Source organism: Nilaparvata lugens, chromosome 10 (assembly GCF_014356525.2).
Source record: "Nilaparvata lugens isolate BPH chromosome 10, ASM1435652v1, whole genome shotgun sequence".
Lineage (NCBI taxonomy): Eukaryota > Metazoa > Arthropoda > Insecta > Hemiptera > Delphacidae > Nilaparvata > Nilaparvata lugens.
The window spans coordinates 4,351,632-4,372,620 of record NC_052513.1 but is presented as its reverse complement, the minus strand read 5'-3'; the positions used below and the strand labels follow the sequence as shown (position 1 = coordinate 4,372,620).

Below are 20,989 nucleotides of genomic sequence, written 5' to 3'. Positions count from 1 at the left end.
GGAGGAGAAAAACTAAAACCGATATCACCCTAGGGACTACATGCATAGTACAAGTTTAATGCTAATATAGAGTTGTATCAAGCTAGAGGTTGCATTATTATAACTTGTTGGAGCTCGAGTTTAAAGCCACTAGCTGATATTTAATTAAAACTTGGATAGCAGAAATATCCTTAAAAGTGATAAGAATTTGCGAAATGTATAAGATATAAGAATTGATGAGGATGAATGAAAGATAAAGATATTATATAGGCGAGGAATAACTATAAAGTTGAAGCAAAACTTGGAATTTCAAAAGGTCAGTTATCTCTAGTTGGCTAGATATACCGTATTTCAAAGGCTAGTTGACTGCTTTCCTTGTTGAAAAAGACTTGAATTTTTCATAATTGTAATATCTACAGTGAAAACACAAGACTTGCATTTTTCATAGTAGCGTAAATCGTAAAAAATGTCATACCAATACTGTGAAAATAAGTAAATCACTTTTTATTGATAAATTGTCAATAAAACAAGCGTCGTATTTGAAAATCAAATTTTATTGACGTTCTCATTAATATACAACAAGAAAGCGACATTAAATGAGCTGATTTTACTGTAAAATATATTATCATTATTAATAATAAATATAGTAATCCCAAGCTATTGAATATTATTGCAATGCACAGAGCTGCGTTCAAAAGCTGGTTAAGCTTTCAAAATCGTGAGCTCTATTTATGAAAGTGATGTAGCTTAATAATGAATTAATGATTAATGTAAAATCCCATTATGAGACTAGTGTTTCTACTACATAATAAATCCTAAACGAAGGTTGTATCTATTTTTTCATTTTCATAACCACACTTGAATCAATATGTTATGAATTATTATAATAACACATATTATGCGTTATTATATAAAATATGAGGCTATCAAAATGGTGAAAAGGAACCATGAAAGCAATTATTTGGGTTTGAGAAGCTTCAAAATTTGAATATTTAATTCAAGAATTGAAAAACGTCCTGTAATAATAATAGTTTCGGACTTCCTGTATTACGCTACATGTTTATTTTTATCACTTTGATACGCTTTAATCACAAAATGGAAAACATTTTCCATTAATTAAAAATTCTCGAAAATCTTTTCATCAATTAATATTTGCAATGTTTTTTAGTACAAGTATTATGGTGTTCCGTACCCGTATATGGAGAAAGCTTCATTTATGAAAATCACTATAAAATAGATTTTATATACTTGGATAAATATGGTTACTGTAATCGAATGAGATGAAATAATATAAAAAAACTTACAAAATACAGAATATGGGCAATGACTATTTGACTATTACTGAATCTGGTTCTTAGATACAGATATTAAATACAGAATAAAGATATTTGAATTGAATTGAAATACCGTCAACATTATCATACCGAAATATCATCCTAACATTCGCGAAGATGTAGAATCTAGATTAGCAGAGGCTCTACTGATAATTGGGCAAAAATATCTTAAATTTATTTGACAATTTCAGAGGGTAATGAACATGGTACAGGAGTAAAAGTTGTCTATCACAAGAAATTCTCTCGTAATAGAACTTGAATTTCCTATTCAAGGAATGCACGAAGTTTTTCCAATTGAACATTCTAATGTATTGGCAAATTTATCAATATTTAAATCGACACAAATTGTTTAACTCATCTAGGGATTTGTAAATAGCTGGGGATTACTTACTATAAATATTTATCTATATATATTATCATAATATATCATATATTCACTTGATATCTATCAGTATTATCTAATGCTCTTTATAAATTTGTATAATATTCTCTGTAAAATGAAACATTATTGCATAAAAATAGTTTTATAATAATCCTATCTATAGAGAACAGACTAAGTTTATTATTAATTGGTACAGTAAGACATTAGAAAGTAGTGAGTTAATGAATTACAATAGACTTTGAACAATATAATTGGGTTTTCCCACTGCAAGAAAATGCTTGTATTTTAACACGGGATATAATGAGAATCAGATTTATTACTGATTTTAAATGCTGCTGGCAATTATATGAATATACATTATATCATCTTCTATCAGTATGCAGCTTTAATGTTCTATGTAATGTATCTATACCAGGGGCTTGTTCTACAAAACTCTTTGAGTCTTGAAATACAGGAGAGAGCGTCTCACACACTTAACATTCGTAGCATATAGTGTGCTATGTAAACATTTAATGAATCTAGTGTGTATGCATCTTATTCCTGTATTACAGAGACTTCCAATGGCTATGAACCAGTTTTTGTATACAATTTAATAATGCGTGGAATCCAAGGACATTCTCCAATATAATCAACTTATACTGAATGTTATTGCACAATTCCACGTTCAATACAATAGTTCATATAACTGGAGTCAAATCTAAGAAGATAAGCCGATAGGTATATTAATATATTGTAAACATATGGAGTGGTATTCATACATAGAATTTGAAACAAATATTGTAATAAAAGTAGAATAACTGATAATTCCGCATAAATCGGAAAGCATATTGATAATTCCATCAACGCACCGTTACTGATAGAGTAAAATTGACTTCAATAATAGAAGAAACTTCTATTGAATAAAAGGAAAATGTTTCCTTGAATCATTCTCAAATTTTTATAGCGAATTACCATTTTTTTAACGCATATATCTAAATTCAAAAATGAAAATGTGATGCGATACTATAGCATCAATTGCTAATTAGACAATGAAAATACCATGACTTCCTAGTATATAGGAGGTCCTGAAAAATACCTTCTAATTGTTCATTTCACTCTGTCTAATGTTAAAAGTGTTCAATTATTAGATTATGGTCAATAAATTGAGAGTGCTAGGCATCTAAGTCTTATCGTCTATCACTGAATTTACAATATTAATTTTGATTACATTACAGGACTGCCAACACTAGACTCAATTTATTAGACATTTATATAAGTAAGAGGGATTTTTGGCTTGTGAATATTTACCAATATGGTACTTATTGTATCAGGAAAAAAATGAGTAGAAATTGTGCACACCATAGAAGTTGGAGGAAACGAGACCTTATTACATCCTTATATTTGGATTTAATAGCATAAATACAGTATATAAAATATGTTAAAACAAGTTTGTAATCAATTACGGTATACTCTACCTAAGAGCTGGCCACTCTAGCTATTAGTTTTAATTAAACTAGTGTTTGAACAGAATTCAGTAATACTAGATAAAAGTCTGGAGTCTGCTCAAAGTTTCTATTGGAAAATTATCATAATATACTCATCAGTTTCATAGATTTGGTGAGGAACTAACTGATCCACCTCATACAATGTATACCGTACACTGTAACCTTGCTAGATGTCAGTTTTCAACAATATCATCTTATTACAGTAGTTTCACTGAATTTTTTCGAAGGAGTTGATAGAATTTGCGTTATTCGTTTTGGAGTGAATTTTCAATTGGATTGGATGTGATACTAAAAATCGGTGATTATTGGAAACTGAATAATTATGTTGCAGCACACTACTTGGATCAAAAACTAAGTTATCACACTATCCAGAAGAAATATAGGATGCAGTTAGTACTGTTAGTAGCAAGGTACCTACAATACATTCAAGGTACATTGGTTAGTTGTAGTTTTAATAAAACATAGCCATCCTTTTCATAAACCCCATACCAGAATACGTTGATAGCATTTTAAAAAGTGTTAACAGATTGTTTATTATTATTGAAATATGTTGTTGAGATAATCTACCCAGAAAATCCAGCTATTTTTTCAGTTACTAAACTTGGGAGGCTTACAGTTAGTACTTTTCATAATATTGTTAGTACTTCAAATTATTTGAATAAGCATGATCTCAGATACTCTACCCACTTATCAATACTAAGTTTTTGTTTAGTAAAACCTCAAAAATGTCAGCAAATAATAAAATTTATGAAGTTGAGGCACTATAAATTCAACCAAACTAGACTTTAGTCAGTAATCTTCCCAAAATGTTGATCAATAACTAAATATATGTTCAGATCTGTATTTTTTCTCTCAATCATATCAATTTCTTTGTACTGCGATTATTGTAATATTCTTGATTGGGGAACAATTTTTGGGATTTTCCCGTGTGCTCTCATATTGTTTTAAATGAATAAATCAATATTATAGTGATGATTTCTTGAACCATTCCGAACTGCAATGTATTAACTTACGGTTTCATACAACGATGTACAGTCGATTATTCAACTGAATAAGCGATTTTGTTTACTGATTGGCGTACTTTCGAACGGCAAGCGTCATTTTCAACAGTGCCGGTCGGGAATATATTCTTAGTTTTACTTTATAGTTAACTGAACAATTTCAACAACTCAATAAAATATTCCAGAGAATCACCAATGTTAATGCACCATTGCATTGTTAATCACCATGTGTTATTTTGATAAATGATATAGCAATGTACCTAGAATACATTATATTAATATGTATTCTAGATACCTTGTGATATAGTAAGTTATTAATAAGACACTATCTCAATAACAGAACTGAGTTTCAGTTGAAAATATCCCTGAATGTTATGTTAGAGATGATTCAATTATTTTCCAAATATCACCTACCGAAACAATATAAACAGTTGTCGGTGTGTGTGGGTGTGTGTGCTTTGTACTTAGTCTTTGTGTCACCTACTGGCTCTGGTTTTGAGGCGCTCCTCCTCCACCCCCTCGCTGGTTGGAGCCACCCCCTCCACCCCTGTTATTGTAGTAGTGGTTGCTGTTGCTGTAGTACCGGTTTCCACCCTTGCCTCCTCCACCGCCTCCTCCTCCTCCTCCTCCGCCGCCTCCTTGGTTTTTGCCGCCGTAGTGACGCTGCTGACCGCCCTGGGGAGGCTGATGACCGCCCTGTGGGGGCTGTGCCAGGTGCGGCAGGGAAGAGGCGCCGCCCCCACTGCCGCCTTCACCCGCCAAATCGCGGCCGCCTTGGTGTGCGTAGTCCTGTGGTCTACAAATTCATAACAAAGAATATTATTCAAATCATCATTATCTCATGGGCGCAATCTAATTAGTGATACATAGTAGACACATTATATAAATAAAAATAGATATCTAAGCACCCTTATTAAAATTGTTTACTCACAACATGTGTCGGCTATATGATGCCATTATCAATGTCTTGATAAAATGACTAATTAGACTTGATAAAAAAACTGACTGAACTGACTTAACTAAATAACTGACTGACTTGATAAAATGATAAACTGCGAATACAGTATCATGATAATGGCATCATATAGCCGAAACATGTTGTGAGTAAACAATTTTATAAAGGGTACTTAGATTTATATTTTTATTTATATTCAAGAACTTAACGTTTATTAATTTTTAGATGGAAATTACTGAGATGTTGCAATTATTTAAATGCTAATGAATCGATGATTATTATTTAACGAAAATCCAAATTAAATGCTGTAATTCACACCGAAGAATTCTGCTACTGCAAATTGAAAACAGGGCAAACAGCTAGATGGAAATTCGATGATCGCTACTATTCAAAAATTATTTGTCAGCCCGGACAAAAATCATTTGACAAATAATTTTGAATAGTTGCGCTCATCGAATCTCCATCTAGCTGTTTACCCTGTTGTTAATATTTGCAGTAGTAGAAGTCTTCGGGGTGAATTACATCATTTAATTTGGATTTTCGTTAAATAATAATCACCTTATAAACTTTTATTCAAAACTTAAAAGTGAAAAATAGCATTCAAAGGAACTTATTTCTACAAATTTATTATTTCTTAACCTTAAAATACAGTGATGGAGTGCTTCTCATTTGTAAAACGTATGTTTCTTTTAGCAGGCCCTGTAGCCTATTATTCATTACACAACATAATATGAAAGTGCTACAGACCGACACCCGAATCCACTCATGAAACAATCAAATATTGCAAGAAAACAAAATAAATGACAACTACAATTATTCACTTACCCAGGTCTGTTCCGTGGCCAATAGTTGTGACTATGGAGAGGGGGAAACCGTTGGCCATCGTCGCGATCCCCCCTACTATTTCCCCCACTCCTTCTCCCACCACCGTTCCCATGGTGGCGAGATCCCCCTGGATTGCCATCTCGTTTATTGTGGTGCATCCTGTAAGAGTTCATCTGCAAATAGACACACACACAATAAATGTAATAAATCAAATATCTCATTCAAAACATACAATATGGTGAGGGAACTAAAGAATCGTCAGCATTCCTTATAAAATACAGAGTGTTTGAAAAAGAACTCCCTAGTTTTGATGTGTCATAGAATCTGTAAAAAGTGATATACACTATTCTAGTTTGTGGTGTTTTATTCAGCAACTGTCCAAGTTTTGCCCCCCTGCAGTTGGCAGACCTGCTTGACATTAAGGCGGTGCCAGGGAACAGTTCCTTCAGTTGACACTCACTTTCCGGGAAGGTGGATAGGGAGAGCTCGCCCAATTGCTTGACCACCACGGAGCCCGGACTAAACATGATGACGACTTGTAAATGACGCTTTCCATTAATTTACACATTAAATTTATACCTAAAACTAGGGAGTTCTTTTTCAAACACTCTGTATTATCAATGCTTCCGATTCAACTAATACTGACAGTTGAAAGTTAATTTCTTTTTAGAAGTTGATAAGGAAATTTCAATGCCTGTCAGGTTAGTCGAGTCGAGTCGTTTAAACCTGGATTCCCACCTAATTAGTATAAGTTTACTATTACTTCTAATGGGACTCAATCGGGATGATGTGTGGGATCACTCTCAAGGCGTTGCACCCTTCAGTCTGCTAGCACTGCAAGTTAGTGGGTTCGAATCTTGCCGGTTGGCATGGACATTTGATCATCTAATCATCTCATTTCATTAACCACGCCCAGGCTTATGCCAGCTCATGTAGGCATAATTTGCAATACAAAATTCTAATATACAGGGAAAAGAATATTATTATGTAAAATCATGAATTTCGATGTGTAATAAAAAACTTTCAATTATAAATTAGCACTACTTATAGTTAACAAAGACTATTTATAAATTATTATTATAATTATTTATTTATTGCACAAAATACTAAAATCATAATATAATTATGACATTGGAGGAAAAAATAGGCTAAGCCTGTATACTATTTCTGTCCAAAAATTTGATAAAAAGTTAATGTTGTCCAAAGTTTGAGGTCAAGATATCACACACTCCTTCATCACTTGATTTTTGATCCAGGAATAATTTATGAGTTATTTATAAGGATTGAAAATTGGTTGACTGAAACCTAATGGTTGTTGCTAAGAAATCGCAGATTTGAAATAGCTTATCCATTTTAAAAAAAATCATTCGACTTCAGTAATACAAACCTCTCTCCTTTGATCATCATTCTCTTTACGCAGCCTTCTGATCAGTTTATCGGCATCATCCAGTCTTGACTCATAATCTGCTTCTTTCCCGAGGAATGATTCAATTTGCCTAAGGGAAAATGAATTAAACAATGAGAAGATATTATATACATTACTAAAATATGGAATATTCTGGTTTAAAATGAAGGATGAATTGTAAAATCTTCCAACAATTGTAATCCGTGTACTAAGAAGGCATTCAATATCTATAAACAGGATATCGGGAAGATATTTATCACACTACTGGATACGTGATCAGTATAGTTTCCAAGATACTATTTAATTTCTACTTTTGTAACTTGAGGAGGAAATATATTCATTTATTACCAGATAGTGAACTATCATCAGTAAATCAAAGATCCAAAGGCTTGAAGCATTAAACATTTCATATCTTCTATTACAATTTAGCGTCTAAATCCACTGAAATGTTCAGTCTTTGTAATTTTTATCAATACAGTATTTATAATTGATATATATTCTTAATTTTTTCATTCAATTATCAAGGCTACAATACTGATCAATTATGATGTAGTCTGTTCTAATCTATAAAGTAGAAAAATGTATTAATTTAGTATTGTGTGGTGAATATTGCCTTCTGAGTAATATATTTCTGTGTTAATATACAGCTTTAACAAACAATTCGACTGAGTCATTGTCAATATTATAGAACCGTTCCATAATTGAATAAAAACACACATATGTTGTCAAATTCTACACAAAATTTAACACGGTACACGACCATGGTTTCGTGACCACACCGGTCACATTTTCAAGTTGACACCGGTCACATTTTTATTCAAACACAAACAAGCCTGAATATTCCCGTTAGATATTCAAAAATTAATATTATTGACCAGACCTTTATTATAGAGACTTATGCCCGGTTTGACCAAGCTTGATCAAGGCATTTGAACATGATCAAATAGGAGGCAGTTTACAACGAGTGCACTAACTTATGATTTCTATGGCAACAGCTACTATCGATAACGCCAGTGCACTCCTGTAAAGCGTACTCAGTTTGATCATGTTCAAATTTCTTGACCGAGCTTGGTGGAACCGGACATTAATCTTACAGAAACTTATGGACCTCGAATTATAGACATAAATTATAAACTGTAAGAATATTAAGATAAAGTAACCTTGAGAAAAGAATGTGATCTTATGTAAGGTGCCAGAAATCGAAAATCTTTTGGTAGTATAAGGAGAGCCACTTGATGATTAAATAAGTGGATTGAATAGTACATTTTCCAAATGCATCTAAAATATCTTGAATTTTGTAGAGAAATTCAACAACTTACTTATTAACTTCGTCCAATTCTTTTGTAGTTGCTTCATTGGTTTCATTGGCATCATTCAAGGCAGTTTTCAGCTCAGCGATTTCTTTTTCAAGAATTTCAACTTGAAGATTTTGCGAATTCACTTGCTTTGGACTCAATGTCAGCTGAAAAATACACAGAAATCATATCTGAAAATATAGAATTGAACTTTGTTTTCAAAAATATTAGAAGAGTGATAATTACAACAGAAAACTCTACTTCAAGAATAAAAATAATAATTTAGAATTTGAGTAGAACAACTACAGGCTACTGAATAAATGGAAGATGAGCAAGATACTTTGAATAATTGATACTGCTTTGAAAAATTATAGAACTCATTTACATGAGGATTTAGATTGATATACAATTTGATGAAGGACATATAGTGTAACAATGAGTTTGAGAAGACGAGATAAGGTGTACTTTGTTAGAACAAATTCACAATCAAAACATGTATTGCAATTAAGGGGAGTTCAATAGCGATCGAATGATTACATATTAGATTTCTATAGATTATCTATACATATTCTATTTCTAACAATTTTTTTTATAACTCTAACGCTTTTCCTTATAATTGAACTAGTTGATGGAATTCAAGAAAATCAGGTTATTACTAGTAGAATATGTTATTCATGCAGATACTTGAGATTTTCAATTGTGAAAAGTGAAACATAACTCTTTTTTCAACTAGCTACGATATTCATAAAATTTTGTGGGAGCAAGTAGTGTTGTGGCTGAAGCCTGTTGCTATTCTACCGTCCATTATCTTAATCAGTACTTGCATAAATAAATACTTGCGAAATGAGTGAATGATAGTAATTGATACCAATACTAAACATAATCAAATCAAGTTAGACATAAACTATTGAATAAGTTTCAAGTGTTGTTTGAACCTATTTTAAGTGAAACTGATTCATGAGTTGCAGAATTTATTGGATTCGTCAACACTAATATATGATGTAGTTAGATTCTTGCATTTTAAAATGTATAATGTGAGAATCTAACTACATGATACATCTATTAGTGTATGATTTTATTGAGTACATTTAATTCATTAAATTTATGAGTGTACATTTATGAAGGCTGTGCAAAGGCTAAAAATAAACTTTCTACTGATGATATTTTTCAAAGACTTCGATTTTTAGTCTATATCATCAAGCTATCAAAATGAAAAATGTTTCTCAGGAAAACATGACCAAAAATAACTCATAATAAAATTTATTTTTTGTGATTTTTAGTAAATTAAATAACTTTCTCAAAAATTCATATTTTCAGAATTTTTGTTTTGTTTTATTCAATCAACAATACCATGAAGAATTTATCTCCTCTGAATCTCATGGATTTATCTCTAACCGAATTTGAAATTTCTTGTCCCAAAAATTTAAACTTTAGGCACTCATATATCAAAAAGTAATGATCGGAAAAAAATGTTTTCATCAAAAAATGTTTTCAAAAAATGTTGGGAAAACTTTTTCATTTTGATAGCTTGATGATATACAAATCGAAAAACTTTGAAAAATATCACCAGTGGAAAGTTTATTTTTAGCCTTTGCACAGCCTTATTATGATTATAACTTACTTGATTTACATTATATTATCGACTATTCAAATAAAATTATATCCACTACTCAATAGAAATGTGGTCTACTTTCAATGTTCTCGTGCAACTTCAAAATAAATGTAAACTAGAACTGTTCACGTGAATACGACTCATCTACATAATCATCTTTTTTAGCATGAAGTTAACTGTATGCAAATTCATAAATACAACTTCAAAATAAAACTGAACTAGAACTGTTAAAGTGAATACGACTCATCTACATAGTCCATTTTTTAGCATGAAGTTAACGTTAACTGTATGCGAATTCATAAATACAACTTCAAAATAAAATTAAACTAGAACTGTTCACATGGATACGTCTTTTCTACAAATTCAACTTTTGTAGTATGAAGTTAACTATATGCAGCTTCATAGTGCAAATTCGAAATTAAACTAGCAATGCTCACGTGGATAGGACTTTTCTACTAATTCAACTTTTCCAACAAAAATCGATAGAGCTGAGCTGGTTAAGTGCTTTACAGCGTTTGATGTTTGCTGGTTTATGTATGGTTCTGTTACCAGACGGGGTCTAAAACCAGGGGCAGGCCAACAGATGTGGTAATAGAGGTGTACCTTCGATTTGGTCTCCTCCTCTGGTGACGTCTCAGAAGATGTCAGGTTGCCGTACACTGAATTCTTTTTGGTGAACACCAACTGGAACTGTAGATCTGCAACAAAAACAATGATTAATAATCATATCTTTTGCTTGTAAATATTGTGAATTGGATTGAATAAAATTTGAATTTGAATTATTGAGGTACTAAACTGAATTAGTAAGTGGACTTTGGATTACAGTCCCGAAAGTGAAATTATTCACTAGAAGTTTGCTAATTATGATGATAGTCCCGACAAAATTATTTGAATGGATATTGAAATCATTTAAAAATATGAATGGATATCGATGACATGGCTGGATCAGGTCCAGTGTTATTGAGTAAGATACTTCAGGTCACAGTAGATTGATAACTAAATTTCAGGCAGACAGCCTGAACGTACGTTTTTGTTTAGGTGGGTTTTATTGGCAACACCAACATATTATTATTTAGTTTTAATGTGTGAAACTGATTTTTCTTTTTCATGTTTTGTGAATTTATATTAATTTGGCAATAAATTTTATTTTCATTCATGTGGCTCCACAGACGTCTGCAACTAGTCAATATAGAAACTATTCGAAACCATGAATCGTATCACATTCACCCATTGATATTGTACGTTATTCCTTTAAATAAGATTATACCCCAATATTATTACCGTACTGGATAATTTATGTTTTGATGCAAGAGTTGATGGGGGTCAGGAATTGGAGACGTCCTGCCATGGACAGAGTAGAATGGAGGCAAATGTTAGAGGAGGCTAAGATCCGTTTTTGATTGTTGAGCCAATGATGATGATGATGACGATAAATTTGTTTTTGTGAGATTTTTTCTGAAAATGTACATTTATAGTTTTGCATGGTTGCCATTTTGATTAGTCACAGCCGCAGACGACTGCGGAACCGCATAAACGAAAACATACAGGTGTGGTCTGAAAATAAGATCCTTAGTTTTACGGTGCGGGAGCAGGCAGCAGTTGAAGGATGTCATATGCGCATGCCTGACTGCTGTATTCCTAATTATTAAAATATAATGAATTACGGTTTTCCAGGATGGTCGACTGAAATAGCTACATACAACTCAGCAGGATGATCAAATGTTATTATTATGCATAGTAGCATCTTGATGTTGTGGAAGTGGTAAATCGACCCAGGAATCTTTTTCTGAGTTTGGAACTTTACTGAGTATAATTTTATAGACTAAGGGCCAAGCCACACAAGGAGCATTTCTATAGGCGTTTTTAGACGAGTCGACAGGGCAGGAAGCTCTCAGATTGGGTTGGCGTTCGGGGATCAGCTGATAATTAGCCAATCGGAGAGCTTCTTGCCCAGGAAACCGACCAGGAAAACCGCTTCGTATGGCTTGGCCCTTATTCTAATATAGTCAGTACAGTTTCGGACTGAGAAGATCCCTAGATAGATTTACCCCATCAGCAGCATCAAGACGCTACTATGTAGGGGGGATCAGAAGTTGGCTGGAAAATCAACTTACGCGATCTCTGGTGGCAAAAGTTCTCCATGGAACGTTCGCATCTTATTCGTGGAAGCGCTAGTGTTCGAGTTTATGTCAAATTTTTTTTATGAATTCAAAGTGAGATTATTTGTGAATGAATTTAGGCGCTCAATCTCTGACATCTAATCTACACACCACACATTCTAATTGACCGAGCGAAGTGAGGTCTAAGATTCAAGTCGACGGTTTGGCATTTCTCGTAATGTTTAAATGTTTATATGTTTTTATGTTATTATCATAATATAGCTCTTTGTATAATCACCTATATGACATAATTACCTATTATAATATAGATCTTTGCTTTTATCCTATACTATTAAATGAGCAACTCCTGTCTATTGATCGAGCGGAGTGAGGCCTAAGATTCAAGTCGACGGTTTGGCATTTCTCATGTTTATATGTTGCGCATTTATAGCGAAACGCGGTGATAGATTTTCATTAAATTTGACAGGTATGTTCCTTTTTAAATTGCGCGTCGACGTATATACAAGGTTTTTGGAAATTTTGCATTTCAAGGATAATATAAAAGGAAAAAGGAGCCTCCTTCATAAGCCAATATTACCGTAAAAATCAGACTATAGAATTATTCATCATAAATCAGCTGTCTAGTGGACTATAATACTACCCGTTCAAAAACATCGAAAATCTTGAAAATGTATCTTTCCATTAACGTTAGTAGACAGTTGACTATAATACTACCCATTCAAAAACATCGAACATCTTGAAAATTGTATCTTCCATCAACGTTGTAGACAGTTGCAGCCAAACCTGATAACAGCGCTCACACTCACATTCCGGGACGACTCGTCACGGTACGATATAGGACAGAAATCTCTATGTTTATTTAGGATTTTTCTAGACATTTTTAATTGATAAATTATTTAATAATTTTTGAGAAAACATAACAACAGGTCAATGTAACTCACTGAGCGCGAGGTCTACTGTTCACAGAACTACTAGTGCAGAAGCGCTAGCGTTAGAACTTCTGGTCCCCTATAGTAATAACATTTTGGGCCATATGCAAACACTACGTTTAACGCTAAACCACGTTTACTTATAGATATGACTGCATTCATCAATGTGTTTCATATGGGGTTTAAACGAACAGCTGACATTTCTCCGTTTAAATCGAGTATCAGCATATGGGCTCTAGTCAACCAGCTGATTTGTATCCAGCTATTTGAGTCATCCAGCCCTCAAGTTTACCAACCTCTATTGCGCTGACGCAGCACCTCAATCTCCTGATGGAGACTGGCCAACATCAGCTGATGCTGCTCGTGCAGGAAGCGAATGTTTTGTTCCAGCTGAGTGATACGCAGCAGTGGATCAGCTGACATCGACGGCAGAATCAGCTGTTGCACTGCAGCTGTGCCCACTGCTACCAGCTCCGGGGCCCCTTTCTTGCCCCCAACAACCTTAACACACAGAAAGACAAACATCAAATTCAATTCAAAAAGTTCTTCATTCCTCATAAAAGGCAAAACAATATACAGATGGAATTTCCATCTAGCTGTTTGCCCTATTGTCAATATTTGCAGTAGCAGAAGTCTTCGGGGTGAATTACAGCATTTAATTGGAATTTCGTTTGATAATAATTATTCAAAACAATATAATTTACAATTTGTCAGTTCAACATAACTCTTACATAAGAATAATATTTTTTTATAAAAATAAGCCTAACAGCTCAATCTTTATATCAAAGTGTTTAGAAGTTTGTGTTTCTTCCATGGTTCCAAATTTTCTTAAATATTATATCGTTACAAGTGGTGATTGAGTGAAATATTTCTAATTAATTTGTTAATTTGAGCCATCTAAATTAAAAATTTATAGTTTCCATGTTTATTTTTGACTAAAATTTTATAGAAATTGTACATGTGAAATTCGAACCCTATTTTGGACTGTGTCATCACCTACAAATTTGGAAGAAAAATAGCACAAGGGCTAACTTATTATTTTATCTACCAATGTTATATATAACATCAGTTTTATTTGTATCGTGAATAAATGAATAAATCAAATATTCTTCATTATACAAAAAACGTACATTGTTGAAACAAATGATAGAATTGTTTAAAAATATAATGGAATCGCAATAATTCTCATGCTTCTCTCTTATCATACTAGCCATCAGTTGATTTTTTTGAACATTTTTCGGTACTTTCTGTGTACTTGAAAAGTTAATATTGTGGTAATTATTCATATTGAATAAAACGATTTAGAAACAGTCAAAGACACAGATTTTATTAAAAGTAGAAAGACTAGTTTCGGTTGTTACACCATTGTCAATCTCTGATAAACTCTGACAGAGAAAATGATCAATAATTCCTTATAAGAGATTGACTCTCTATAATTGAAGAGGAAGAAAAGTAAACTGACGGGCAGGTCAATTACAATTTAAAAATAATCTATATAAATAGACAAAATGATGGCTTGTACGAATAATGATAGATTTGGAGATTTCAGTTCGCCTCAATTTTGTGACTCACACCTCACAGACGTCATTTCGTAATAAGTCAATACGGAAATAAATTCTTATAATAGCTTCACTCGCCAATACCGTAATTATTGGTTTAGGGTGATTGTTGCTCTCAGATAGTTATTTCAGATATAGCTTCAGCCAGCTATAATTTACCCATTGCCTGGAAAAAATAACTTAAATCTTCATCTAATTCAACTAACTATAAGTGAAATATTAAGTGAGAATTATGTTGTAGGTACTAGAGATGATGATGATGATAAATTATAAAGCAGCCTACTCTATTAATTAAGCCAATTAATATAATACGTCTTGAACAAATACCTAAAGTACTTTATTTGAAAATAAATGATACGTTACTTTTTAGTTATTCAAATTAGATGGAGCTTATTAAATAATTTCAAATACGTCTTGAACAAATACCTAAAGCACTTTATTTGAAAATAAATTATACACTACCTCTTAGTTATTTAGATTAGATGTAGGATATTAATTGTTTTCAAATTATTAGTTTAGAGTTGAAATAGAAGAGGTACCAAGACAACCTCAGTGAGGGATGATAGAGGAACTTTTAGATATAATAGACCAGGTAATAAAGGGCTAAAGAATGGAGAACTAATACAGTACAATTGATGAATGGGGTGAAGGTCGATATATATCCAGCCAACAGAACTTGAAGTAGGATATGAATGAATACAGACAATGATGGCTGCATCAATATCATACGAGGCAACTCATCAGTCATCACATATCCTTCAAAATATTATTATTCTTCTGAAATTAGAATTTATATAATAATAAGCGTCTTTATTTCAAAAACAAAACCAAACAAATCATCAAGCATACAACATATATTGAACAACATTAAAAAAAACTTCTTAATAAACCTTTTGAATTGTATAAAAGACTAATTTGACATAACCTAGAATTTATATAAAGAAATTTATTACCGTGTATTTAATTTAACGAGATGTTCGAATTGTGATGTACCTATGAATACGTTGTAAATTCATATAATTGTTACAGTTGAATCACTTCACTCTGTCTGATGACATGTTTGTCTAATTTTCATTAAAGAAATTCCATTGAAAATGGATTAGGCTACTTTTAATAATTTAAATGTAATAATTATACTAATTTTAACAATTAGAGATTATTCAAATAAAATAGTTGACAATCTTCTAGATTTTAGTTTTTCATTTCAATGGAATGATGTATTAAAGAACAATGAATTGAAGTTGATTATATATAATTACTATTACCGGTTCCCTTTATCTTTGTTTTCTTTTAGACACGGAGGGTACTACTAATTACGAGGGTCATTCAATGAGTACCGAGACAAATTACCAATTTTAAAACGGCTAAATTGATCCATATGAAACTATGAAACTTTCAGTTTCATATGGATCAATTTAGTCGTTTTTGAAAATTAGTAATTTGTCTCGTTACTTATTGAATGACTCTCGTATTTGTGTAAGTTAACCTTCAACTAGCCATAAAACTTGAGAAGGGACAGTTTTGGGCATAAGTCTGTTGTGCCTTCTCACATAAGTGTAATAATTGTACATGACTAAATAAATAGAATATTCAAATAAAACAATTAATTGAAGCTTTACTAGATCCGGAGATTCATATTTAAAGATAGAATGGTTAATGCCATCTTCAATACCTACTCAACACAAAAATATAACCGATGTTTTCCACATAAATTGCTTACCTGGGCATTGAAGGACACAGCCGGCATTTTCAACAAAACTTTCGAAGCCATTTTTCAACTTTAATAATCACTTTCAGCTGAAGTCAGTTAAAATCGAATATTCCCTTTACCGGTAATAGTTTTCAAAAAACGTCCATCACTGACGAAAACACACAGGGATTAGCAGGGAATTTGACACGATGTTGACTTAGGTCAGAGTCGTTTTCCAAAAATGGCCACGTTCTATGTTATTGATAGTTGTTAGATCTAACACAATGTGTACGTAATAGTGAGTAATATTATGATTCAAAACAAAATTTTTGATGATATTGAACGTGTAATGGTTACATTTTACGTTTCAGGTCACTTTATTACAACACCGTTGTCAACTGAATGAAGAGCACACTACACAACGGGATAGGGGATCAGACAACGCGAATTAAACACAATGAAACGTATTCCCCTTTTATCGGGGATCGACTAGCACTAGACCAAGTTCACCAGATAACAATAAAGCACAACATTAAACCTGGAGACACTGTGACTAGACTGGGCTTTCTTTGAGATGGCCAGTTTGTATTATTGATTTGTGTAGCGTCTATACGTATTCCTGTACGCTAAGAAGGGCGGTTACCTCCTACGTTTCCCACGGTTTTCCTCCGAAATTTCCCACGGTTTTCCCAGCAAACTTCCCTTTTCCCCCCGGGTTTTCACTACTCCCAGCCCCCTTATTGATCTAGCTACCGAACATGCTCACTACTACCCCCACGGTCTCACACCATCCGCTTTCCTCCATCCCCCTGATGGTTTATAATATTATCATCCCCTGTTTTCATTCATTACCCTCCCGAGCTTTGATACAGATGGTTAATTATTCAGTGGCGTCAAACCCACTGACACAAAATCTACCCCTTTCACTCTAATACATAATTAAACGTGTGCTTATTCCCACGACAACACCTTCAACCTATTCATTCTATTTGCAACTTATTGTTCATTAATGGACTACAATAGAATGTTATATACGACCCACATGAAGGCATGTCTCAAGTAAATGTTGTCAGATAACCTTCTAAAAAAATGCTATTGATCATATTATTGACTATTGTAAAACGTTTTTACTCAGGAAATCAAAACAGTTGATAGAAAATCATCTGAAATGAATTTCTTTTAAATAAGAACGTCAATTTAATGTGAATCGTACAGCTAATCTTGTTCAATGACGATTAACTCACAATTTAAGGCTGTGCAAAGGCAAAAATAAACATTGTACTGGTGATATTTTTCAAAGTTTTTCGATTTGTATATCATCAAGCTATCAAAATGAAAAAGGTTTCTCAGGAAAAAATATTTTTTCCGATCATTACTTTTTGAGATATGAATAGAATGAATAGAATTGTTTATTGATCAACAAATATAACATAATATATATGGATCGTGTCAAGTTAAAAACTACAAATAAAAAATAAATAGGCTATAATAGGTACAGTCATGCCATGAGAAAATGTCTTAAATTAGTCGCGACAATAAGTTATTCCGTAGTATGCCATCATCAAAACTCCAGGGCTGACTGATAGTTTAAGTTTACGTAGAAGAAAGGTGACTCTTGATAGTTTTTTACAAAGAAACTCGATATGGTCTTCCCAGCATAGCTTACTGTCCAGCATTAAGCCCAGCAATTTGACCGGCTTCGTGTAGTTTTTTAGGCTAGGATCTATTCTGCTCTTCAAGGAAAATAATATCCTCTCAGTTTTGGTCTCATTAAGACGGAGGCTGTTGGCATTGTACCATATTTTTGAGGTTTTTGTTGAAACGTCAAGGTCATGAATAAGATTTTCCGCATTCGCACCAGAATTGAGAATTGTAGTGTCGTCGGCATACAATATTGAAAAGCATGGTATATTACAACTGAAATCATTTACGAACACTAGAAATAAAAACGGCCCCAAAACAGACCCTTGAGGGACGCCTGTTTTCACGGCTTTTGGGCTAGATAGTTTATTATTTACTTTTACCACCTGTTGTCTATTGCTCAAGAAGCTTTGAATCAGAGTCAGCTCGCTACCTTCAATACCATAGTATCTCAACTTTTCAAACAATATTGAATGTGACATGGAGTCAAACGCACGACTCAGGTCCAGTAGATCACCAGCAACCATACATTGGCTTTCAAAGCTCTCAAGAATGTAGTTGACAACCTTTTCAATCGCCATAGTTGTTGAATGATTTGGTCTAAATCCAAATTGATTGGGGTTGAGCAAATTATTTTCTACAAAGTACTCATACAGCTGTTTCAGTAGACATGCCTCAATGATTTTACCTACGATCGAGACTATTGCTATTGGTCTGTAGCTTTCTGGCAGTTCCTTTTCACCTTTTTTATAGATTGGATTTATTATCGACATTTTCAAGCATTCAGGAAAAGCTCCAAGTATCATAATCAAATTAATTACACATGTCAGTGGACGGAGAATCGAATCGATAATGTTCTTCACCGTATAATTTGAAAGACCAAAGGTATCCTCACTTCTTGAGGAACTGAGATTTCCCACTATGGACTTCACCGTTTCAATGTCAACCTCTTTCCATGCAAATCTTGGTGCAGCCACATTTTTTAAATTGATGAGATTACATTTTTCCAGCATATCTTCCATTGTAACTGATGTAGAGATAGACATATCCTGAGCATGAACTCCTGCACTAAGAAAAAAATCATTCAGTTTCTCAGGAGGAATGTTGATTGTAGTTGATGACTTATTCTTGTGTTTAGATTCATTGTTGATGATTTTCCATGCTGTTTTACATTTATTGTTAGATTCTGTCAACAGCTTGTCGTTGAGTGACAACTTTGCCCTAGCAATCGCTTCAGTGTAAAGTTTTTTGAAATCTTTGAATCTCTCTTTGTCTTCATTGGCACCTCGGATCTTCCAAATTTTATACAAGACTAACAGGTGGTTCTTCATGGTCTTGAGTTCAGGAGTGTACCAACTATTAACATGCATGTTTGAGTCCTTGGCTCTATTTTTGTGGGTTTTCATAGGGCAAAACGTCGTCAGGTATTGAGACAGTATATTCATAAATTTTTGTACTACCTCGTTCACGTCCCATACATAGAATATCTGTGACCAGTCCAGACTTGAAAGGAATTGACTTAGGTTGTATAACCTACTAGGAGACACTACTCTTATTAAACAACAGTTGTTTTCGTCATCCTGTCGGTTAGGCCCTTTGAGAAGAAAATTATCTTGACGAATATGAACCAAAACTCCGGCATGATCTGATACAAGGTCTTGCTTATAGATTTCACAATCATATGAATTAGTATCAATGTTAGAAAAAATATTATCTATACAAGCATGACCTCTTGTTGGATGAGAGTGCATGCTATACAAATCAAACGATCTTAGAACATTTATAAATTGCTTTACGTCTGTCTTCTCATAGTCAGATATGTTAATGTTCATGTTGAAATCACCAGCTAAGACAACATACGAATATGGTTTAGAAGTAATATATATTAGTAGCTCCTCCAGCTTGACAAGGAAATCCTTAACATTGGAGTCTGGTGCTCTATACAGACATAGGATAATACAATTCACTGGCAATAATTTAATGGCAGACAATTCAAAGAGGCTGTCTGATGTGAAATCTGATACGTCCATTCTCTTGAATCTCAATGAGTCTCTAATCAAAATAGATGAGCCACCATGCGTTTTTGTATTCCTACAATATGAGTCGGCCAATGTAAAACCAGTGGGCACATAAAATGATACTTCATCTTCATGTAGCCAATGCTCGTTTATGCAGAGGATGTCAATTTGTCTACTTTCAGCTATCAGCTCTATCTGGTTTACTTTGTTCCGCATTGAACAGATATTAATAAGAAAAAGATTCATGGTAGAGCTGTTTCTCAATTCTTTATTCTGAACCAGTAAAATCCACTCTGAGTCATTCTTGTCTGTTGTCAACGAAGTGTTATCGTCAAAATCAAGCTCTATGTTCAATTGATTGTCGTTTATTGATAACTGATACTTGCCGCCATCCATAACAAGTGAGGCCTCATCATTTAGAACAGTTTCAGTTGCTTGTCTAAAAGAGGCAGCTTTCAGCGAAGCCTTGTCGTTTATTTCAAGTTTAAAGGTATTGAATCTTCCACTTCATTGATTGCCTGCATGGATGCTCCACTTATAAAATCAGATATGTAGCGCTTTCCCAGCGAGTTGAGGTGTAGCCCGTGTCGTGTATGGAAACGCCGACCTATGTTACTAATATCTAAAAGCCTAACATTTTTGAATTGTCGACAAATTCTAGCTATCTCTAAGTTTGTTCTCTCTATTTGATGATGAATGTTAGAAGAAATTGGAAGATCATATCTACGAGGCACATTCATGAGTATGATATTCACATGCG

At 33.3% G+C, this 20,989-nt stretch overlaps 1 protein-coding gene across 2 annotated transcripts in view; it reads right to left on the bottom strand.

The window, feature by feature from the left end:
• Nucleotides 1-514: 514 nt before the first annotated feature.
• Nucleotides 515-20,989, bottom strand: part of LOC111054127 (tigger transposable element-derived protein 4) — a 44,731-nt gene continuing 24,256 nt past the window's right edge. The window contains exons 1-7 of one of the 2 annotated variants that reach the window (XM_039436119.1): nt 16,601-17,224; nt 13,618-13,822; nt 10,876-10,970; nt 8,685-8,827; nt 7,348-7,456; nt 5,961-6,133; nt 515-4,976 (exon numbers count right to left, since the gene is read on the bottom strand). In XM_039436119.1, coding sequence (XP_039292053.1) covers nt 4,661-4,976; nt 5,961-6,133; nt 7,348-7,456; nt 8,685-8,827; nt 10,876-10,970; nt 13,618-13,822; nt 16,601-16,651 — 1,092 coding nt within the window. In that variant the 5' untranslated portion in view covers nt 16,652-17,224 and the 3' untranslated portion in view covers nt 515-4,660. Of the gene's footprint in view, nt 4,977-5,960; nt 6,134-7,347; nt 7,457-8,684; nt 8,828-10,875; nt 10,971-13,617; nt 13,823-16,600; nt 17,225-20,989 lie in introns of those variants that run through there. The other variant, XM_039436118.1, reaches the window with a different exon arrangement.